Source organism: Vicia villosa, unplaced genomic scaffold, assembly GCF_029867415.1.
Source record: "Vicia villosa cultivar HV-30 ecotype Madison, WI unplaced genomic scaffold, Vvil1.0 ctg.000063F_1_1_1, whole genome shotgun sequence".
NCBI lineage: Eukaryota > Viridiplantae > Streptophyta > Magnoliopsida > Fabales > Fabaceae > Vicia > Vicia villosa.
In genome coordinates, this window is record NW_026704991.1 from 608,339 (window position 1) to 617,070 (window position 8,732).

The 8,732-nt window shown below is 37.6% G+C and overlaps 1 protein-coding gene across 1 annotated transcript; it reads right to left on the minus strand.

Moving 5' to 3' along the window:
• Positions 1 to 5,206: 5,206 nt before the first annotated feature.
• LOC131623416 (root phototropism protein 2-like) lies at positions 5,207 to 7,605 on the minus strand. Its single transcript, XM_058894427.1, has 4 exons — positions 7,406 to 7,605; positions 7,211 to 7,280; positions 5,994 to 7,097; positions 5,207 to 5,902 (listed from the first exon to the last, which is right to left on the minus strand). Exons 1-4 carry the CDS (start codon positions 7,456 to 7,458, stop codon positions 5,420 to 5,422), a joined length of 1,710 nt encoding a protein of 569 aa, XP_058750410.1. The 5' UTR covers positions 7,459 to 7,605; the 3' UTR covers positions 5,207 to 5,419.
• Positions 7,606 to 8,732: the final 1,127 nt, after the last annotated feature.

Sequence of the window (8,732 nt, forward strand, 5' to 3'; positions counted from 1 at the left end):
AAATGAGAGAAGAAACAAAGATATGTTAATGTGCGGCGGCTAGGGTTATTTTAAGTAGTAAGAAAATATGTGTTACTGGGTTTGGGTTATCTGTTGGACTGAACATCTAGCCCAATTGATAAAATAATAATTCCTAAGGCTGTAAATCGGTCGGTTGCGGTTTAGTTTGGATTGAAATTAATAAACCGAACCAAACTGTCACTAACCTACCAGAACCGACTGAACCACCCGTGTAACCCGATGACCCGGTTTTGACCCGACCGAAAGCTAACGGGTAGCATGGATCGGACGGTTACCTTCGGACCGTTTCTTTTTGTCCAACCCTAGTTGTTCCCTAGTCTTTTGTATTTTTCCTTTTTATTTTAATATAATAAGAGTGAAAAGGATCATAAACCCAAAATTTTGTAATTTTTTGTTTTGTCGTTTATGTGAAACACCAATTTTCCATATTTCTTTTTGTCACAATTTTATTGGTTAAGATCATAGATCAAATATTGAAAGTATTTGTTCATAAACACTATGTACATTTTATTCTCAAAATAAAAATAAAGAAATAAAATTTGCCTACAATATCCCCTTTTGATAAAAAGCTTTGGCCTATTGAAGAGAAATTGTTGTGATAATGACAGAGTTCAATTTCAATCAACACTTTGATATGTGAGGCAAAGAACAATAGTAACCAAAATAAATGGTCTTCAGCAGTAATAATCAATAAACGGAAAATATAATAGAATAAGGCAAAAAAAGGGAAATGTTTGTTTACCCAGTTCGATTAAAAGATCTACCCTATGAGATAGAGCAACTCTCCAATTCATTATAGTCAGAAAAGTTATTAAAAGATATTACAAATGAGTTATAAGAAAATAGTCTTCGACTTTAGAGTTCGCTAGAACAACCCTGAGGGCGCCAAAGAACAAAACCTTATTTTCTACTCAAGTGTTTCCCAACCTCTCAAACTTTCAATAATGTAAGCATACAAACTCAAGGTGTAAACAAGTATTTCCCAATCCCCTTATAAATCTAAAGGTTTTCCAAAATCCTTGTCTTTAAGTTTTCTCTTGAGAAGACCCTAAACCCTCTGTTATACCATTTTGATATAAACTTTAAGACTGTCACACTATATAACACTAAAGAGATACATATTTATAATTACTAAAACTCAACATACAAAGTCGAAAAACAACTCATTAATTATTATAAATATCTTATACTATATTTTATATTAATTTAGACTATTTCTAAGTTAATATATATCCAATATTCTAACATTATATAATGAATTTACAAACCGAATCTGTCAAACCCGAAATCTGCCAACCACCCAAACCGAACATTCTTGTTGTTTTTTGGCTTTATGATTTTTGACAATCTCGAAATATATTTTCTTTCTCTTCATCAACATAGGTTTTAAGGCACACTTCAACAATCTCCACCTTGACTTTAAATCACGATGATGTCGATTTAACCATCAACCACCTTGCTGCTCTCTACCATATTGAAACTCTAAACAATAACCTTAATCAAATTCAATCCAATTATTTCCAATTACCTTTTCCTTCTCAGGTAATTTGAAAAGTCCACAAGAATGGTTATTCAACCATTGTCGACTCCGCATGCCTTCGAACACATCCCTGAAGGTTCATGTTTCTGTATTTTGCATCCCTTCAGTCACATTCAAAGCATAACAGCAAAGGCTAGTGTAATCGTCCCTTTGAGATGCTACAATCTCCCTTCTTACCTTATTACTAGTCCAATGATAATCAGATATCTATGTAACTGTTCCCTAACTACTAGTAGTATCCATAGTAGGAAACTCCACCTCAAAATTGAATTTTCTCTGTTATAGTTCCGAACAGGTATATCCCTTGGTTTTTATAATAAATGATAGTTGGAATTTTTCTGAGTTTGAGAGGGAGAAAATCGTGATAATCCCTTGAAAAAGATCTTGGCCCTTGATTATCATTTTTTGATGAATGAAACGAGAATATTCTTTTTTTTTTCTATGCATCAAATGAAAAAGAAAGGGGACAAAAATTAGGGTATGACAATATTCATCCCACAAATTACACCGCTCTAAAAAGTAGTGGGACCACTACATTGCCCATATCATCATATTCCCTAATGATTTCCATCATAACGCTAACAACAAAATTAAAACGTAAGGAAAAAATGAAAGAAGGACAATAGGCTATTACCTGAAGGAGTTGAGTTTTTTCTTACAAAAGAGAAGATCTTGGGAAGAACGAAACGAGAAAAACAAATTTGTGAGTTGAAAATATTTTTAGGGGAATGCAAGATATGAAAGGCAACTTAAAGACGATGTAGAGGCTACTCCAACAGTCCCATAGTCAATAGGAGTAATGGCAAAAGCACACATCCCCTACAAAAGTCATTTGTGCTACGAACTATACGTTTTCCCACCAACAGGCTCATTATTACTACGAAAAAGCATTTTAAATTAGTGAAACACATACACCAAGGCAAATGCGTGGCAAAAAGGAAAAAACAAAGATGACCGTTCAGAGCGTGCATCAACACGTCCAAGATTAACGTCCTAGAGTCGAGTCCTAAGTCGTCATACAGTATAATGGGCTTCGCCCTTCTAAGAACTCGCGCTTGGGGGGCTTATGTACGACCAGGATGTATATCCCAGAGTCGAGTCTTAATCCGTCAAGCAGTCTAAAAGTGTTTCGCCCTTCTCAGGCCTCACGCTTGAGGGGTTTATGTACGTCCGAGATGCATATCTCGAAGGCGAGTCCTAAGCCTTCAGGCATCCTAAAGCGCTTTGCCCTTCTCAGGCCTCACGCTTGGGGGGCTTGTGTAAATTCCGGTATGCATATCGCGGAGTCGAGCCCTGAACGGTCAAGCACATAAGTATCTTGTCTCGTCCAGGCCCTTACAATGGAAGGGTTCAGGCATGCCCGAGATACACATTCAAGAGGCATGCCCGAGATGCACATCTCGACCCAGTTGATGCTTCAACACATATAACCAAAACGCCTTTTTTTTTGCAGAAAACATCCACATCAATAAAGTTTAATGTCCTTTATGACTCCTTAAGTGATAAGGAAGCCATAACAATAAAGGATATGAATGAGATATAATGGCTCATGGATATTAACCCTATAAGAGAGGAAGGAAGAAACAAAAATAGACAAGTAATACACGAATCACATTACCCTTAATACACTACAACTTCTCATGACCAACTTCGGGGAAGTCGTCACATTGTTCTTCTAGAGTATTCGTTATTATTATGAAAGTACTTATTTAGGGATACCACCTAGATGTTCGTTGTATTTGAACCCTAGTACGAGTATATTCTTTTTTGATTTCCCTTATTCACCCTTCGTTTTTGACCCTGCGGTCTGTATCCTCATGGTTTTAATGGAAGGTTCTTTCGGTCGGGATAATCATCTAGTTATAGAGGAGATGAAGGGAGGTGTCGAAGTAAAAGAAGCTAGAGTTAGTGCAGTGGTGCTTTGATGGATAGTTGCGTGAGTTGCTTTAAAAGCTACCATCGCTAGTGATTATGAAAATTCGCAATGACCTAATTGGTTAATATGAATAGTTGCACCAACATAATATTGGAGATCCTATGAATTCATCGTGGAACTTTGTGAGAATTAAGAAAATATTCCCATAGACGACATCACTATTTCAATATGCAACTAAAAATAAGTGATATGCCGTCGAAGTTTGCAGTGAAAGCTTTTTGGTACAATGACGAGAGTCCCCGGTACGTTGAGATGAAACGTACGTGTAAAGTTAGCACTTTAACGCTTAACTCAATGAGATAAGAGAGATGTAACTTATATGAATGAAATGAATCATACCACAGTATGACGTGAAATCATGCTCATATATGGACGACAATTATAACCACCCTTGAAAACTGTAGCGTGGAAAACAAAAGAGCTATGGATTGACTTCAACGGCTGAACTCTAGTGTACGGCTCCATATTGAAACTCTACCCATACGTTAGTCTCGAGTAGACGAAATTCTAAATTGTACTTTAGAATTAAGTCTATTTTTTTAGACTACATCACCCATTTGAAACCGTCTTAAATGTTTTCCATTCCATTACTACAATCATATGCAATTACTACGATCAACATTAACAAGAATACCATTCACATGATTACTCTCACCACATTTCTCTTTTCGGTTATAAGATTAACACTTCCTAGTTCCCAATGCATTTTGTATTAGGGGTGCTCGCGGTGTGGTTTGGGCGGTTTTGACGAAAAAAATCATCCGAACCGCAAGAGAAAAAATAGTGCGGTTTGGTTTGGTTCGGTTGACTTTTAAAAAAAATCCGAACCAAACCAAACCAAACTAATGCGGTTTGGTTCGGTTCGGTTCGGTTGGTTCGGTTTTTTACAAATATTTTATTGAGCCATACATACACATATATATGACAACATAATTTTATATTTAGACATTCAAGCACTAACAAATAACAACAAAACTCGTCATATTTTAACAATGATTTTCCATTTAATATCTAAAAATTAAATTAGACAAAAGTGGAATATTAAACATAAAATAATAGCATAAAACAATAGAAAAATTATTATAATGAAACAAAAAATAGAAGAGACGAAAGATTAATGAAGGTGAAAAAGAAAAAGAAAAAGTGTTGAGAGATTGGAGAAGAAGATGTGCGATAAAAATGAAACTGAAATACGGAACATTTACATAAAAATGAGAAGGTGAAAAAGAAAGAATATATGAGAGTAAAGATTATAGAAGAAGAGGGAAGATGTATGTGGCAAAGAAGGTGAAATAATGTTATTAGAGATTTGAGAAGATCGGGACTGAAATTATATGTGTAAGGATGAGAAAATTGTTCGTAATCATAAGGCTAATGTATAATAGGTTTAATTTTGGGTTGGATGTGAGTTAAGTAAAATTTAGGTTGTAACATAATGCGGTTTGATTCGGTTTGGTTCGGTTTACAAAATACAAACCGCAAACCGAACCGAACCGTGCGGTTTTGTTAAAAAATGACCCAAACTAATCCGAACCAAATGCGATTTTTTGCGGTTTTAGTTTGGTTTGGTTTGCGGTTTTCTATTGGGTTGATTTGGTTTAGTTTGCGATTTTCTATTGGGTTGGTTTGATTTTGAGCACCCCTATTTTGTATAGTTTATTTTTCATAACAACTAACAAGTATAGTTGCAATAAACAAAAACAAGGACGTTGCATTAATAACATCTAGAACATTGCATAACTCCTCATAAATATTAACCCGAACTATGATCTATATGAATATTCAACTAATATCATACAACATAAATCACAAAATCACATCATCAAAATAAGAAAAAACATTCATCACAAAGCTATCAAATAAAACCCCACCAAAAGCCAAGCATGAATAAACTACGGTATGTAGGACTTTCCCAGGCCCATTTAAGAAATAGAGAACCTTCTTCTTCTGGGCTTTGTCAAATCCACAGACCCATCTTCCAAATGGGTCGTATCCTTAGCCCCATTCTTGAACGGATTCAATTTTCCCAGCTTCCTCGACACAGAAGAGAAGAACGTCGTCTTCTTACTCAACTGCGACGACGTCGTTGCAAGCACCTGAGGAACATTCTTCTGCTGCATATCCGTAATGTACATCTTCATCTTCGTCAGCTCCGATCGTAACTCCTCATTCTCCCTCACCAACGACACATCCGTCTGTAACCGGTTCCTCTCCATCTCGGCAGTCTCTTCATCGTCGGGTCCACTCCTCAACCGCAACTGATCATAGTACAGCGCGTGTAACACAATCTGCACCGGTAACCGCTTGTTCTGCGACGCATGCACACGCGCTTCGTAAGATAGCTTTAACGGATCCATCACGCTGCATACTTTTTCTCTTTCTATCTCGTCTAGCTTCGGGTGAGCCTGCAACAACAAACTATAACTAGTTAAAACGGTTTCGTTTTCGTTAATAAATTGAATATTTGAGTTTCATGAAATTCAAATTTATTTTTACCTTGAGGTAGATATCCACGGCGCGGTATAGATCGTCGTCGACTTTACGAGCGTGTTTAGGAATTAGAATGGCGATTCCGTTGAACTTTGAGATGGTGAGTTCACCGTACGCGGCGATCTCGGCGAGGTACATGTCGACGGTTTTGGCGACGCGCTGCATAGTGCCGGAGCAGGATTCTCTGAGGTCTACTGGTGTAAAAACTGCTGTGCTTTTTTGCTTATCCATGAATGCAGATATGATTCTGCGTACGCTTTCCAGATCGAAGAGTTTCTCACCGTCGTATGAGAGTGACATCACGAGGAGGTCGTCTATTGTTACATGCTCGAGGATTGCAGAGATTCGCTTCTCGAGGTCGCTTTTGCAGACGGTGGAGGCGCGGAGGTGGATCGCGCAACGGAGGAGGCAGGAGAGGAAGTTTACAGGGAAAGCCGCTTTCTCGGAGGGAAAGAGATCCACAATTGACTCTAGAAGATCTCGTTGTATTGATCTGGAGTCTGAATCGTCGTAACCTGAAGACCGGATTCCGTTGCCGGAGTGATTACGGACTAGCTCTTGGAGCGATCGCTCTGTGTAGGTAATCAGCGCGCTTGCAATGGTTGGAGGCTTGGCTCCACGCTGCTTCATACCAGTGATGGCTCTCCGGAAGAAATCAACGTTGAGAACTGCTAGTTCCTCCGTCCACCAGTTCGCAGGCGAACGACTGGGGAAATTAGCCTCACTGCAAGCCTTGGCGCTGGTGGCTTCAATGCAGCGTTTAACTATATCGAGCTCGTCGGCATAGGGGAGAAGATGCTGGCAGGACTTCAAAACGGCGACAGAGCCTGTGAGAGTGAAGAAAGCAACTTTAGAGAGAAATTCATCTGTCCGGCCAGCGAGGTTATTGTCACAATACTGGTCAGTCATTTGAAGAAACTCAGCAGCACAGCGCAAAACTGCGACGTTATGAACTGTTATCTCGAAGTTGACACCATAACAGAACTTTGCTGCTTTCTCGAAGACTCCAGGTCCTCCTGGTATATCAGAGAGATCTATTCTGGTGAGTTCACTTTCATCTGATTCTATTATTAGTTTTCTGATGTAGTTGCTCTTTGCCACCAGCATAAACTGCAACAATATTGAAAAACTTTCATTAATTTTTTTACCATAAACATGCACCGAAAGAAGTAAGCACTTATTAACTTATGAACAATAATTCACATGAGTCATTTTATGGATACCTTGTGGAGGCAGAAACGAGCTTCTCCAACTTCAACTATAACATCAGTTGGGATTTCTTGAGAGAAAACCCTGCAATAATAATCAAAGTTATAAATATAGTCAACATGATGATAGATGTTAAATAGTAAGCATGTATGCATGAAGCATGCATAAGTTTGAAAATGGAAGAAAGTGGAGTTAAGGGTGTTGTGTACCATTGGCCAGTTCTCTCCATGGCTAGAGAGAGTCTATTGGGATTAGCTGCCATGAACTTCTATGGTTGGTTTTAGTATGGGGACTTGGAAAGAGAAACTAGCTAGGCAAAGAGAATAAAATTGATTGAGTTAGCTAGGCAATGGATTGCATGGTGGTGGGTGGGTGAGTTAATATAAGGACATTTTGGATCCTGTAGCTTCCCCTGTTATTATTATGGTTTAATGATTTAATCTACTTGGATTGAACTTTGTGTTTGTGGTCCAAGTTTTTGATGTTAACTGGTCTGTTATCTTACTTATGTTAGTATCTTTTCTACTGATGTTATCTTTTCTGTAAAGTGGATAAGTTTTTTTTAAGGTAATATTCCAAGTCATTTTCCTATTGGTATGTCCTTTTTAATCTGCTGGTAATAGTGCAGACAAGAAGAGACTATTGGCTCTACTTGATTTTAGTTTCATCCGGCAGAATGATGTGGGCTTTATTACTTTGTACCCGAATTCTACCTTTTATTTTATTTTGAGAGACATTTATGTAAGCACCTGAATAATCCTCTCTTAGAAACTACTAGAGGAAGAACTAAGCCACTTGCATCTCATATTACCTGGGCACTCCATAATTCCTAATTTCTATCAAGTGTGCGAGACTATGTTTTGGGTTTTGACTACTAACAACTAAGACATGCACCAAAAATTCTTGTTCCAGCATGGAACAATGACACCAAATGTAACTTATAAATATGATAATTATTTCATAAATAATTTTAAGTACTAATTTGTTAAGAATAGATCGGGATGATAGTCTTGCAGTCCAATAATAATCTATAAGTTGGCTCCAAACTTTAAAACACGAAGTTAGAAAACGAGATCAAGATGGGACGTGAAGCATATGGGATTCATTTAACTTGTGATTCAGACTGGGAACCAGTGGCTAAAAATCATTCAACAGCGTCGGACAGCGAGTTGGGCACCACACCCTTCACCATCACAAGCTTAACTAGGTCCAAGTTTCTCCACGTCAGTCATACCAATATTCTTCTGAGCAGTAGGCTCTACCACACCGTAGCAGGATGGGATGAAATGAATATCCTGAATCAGCCATTACCCAATTATAGCTTTACACGTTCATAGACTAGATATCCTATCCACAAATAAAAAGTACCTTTCGGTGGCTCCACATTATTATTTATTAGCTTAGCCTCTTTACTATTTTAAAAATGCGGTTAAACGTTAGTAGAACTACGTTGAAGAGTTTATGTTAATTTTCAATTTTTTTGAATCATGACTTTTTTTTTTTTTTTAATGCAGATAAGTGTTTATTAGTGTAAAA

Bases quoted from the DNA above. Each gene is read 5' to 3' on its own strand.
- LOC131623416 (XM_058894427.1), bottom strand. From the start codon at position 7,458: ATGGCAGCTAATCCCAATAGACTCTCTCTAGCCATGGAGAGAACTGGC. The intron at 7,281-7,405 runs GTACACAACACC...TTATTATTGCAG, and splicing joins ATGGAGAGAACTGGCCAATG to GGTTTTCTCTCAAGAAATCC. The intron at 7,098-7,210 runs GTATCCATAAAA...ATATTGTTGCAG, and splicing joins CTCGTTTCTGCCTCCACAAG to TTTATGCTGGTGGCAAAGAG.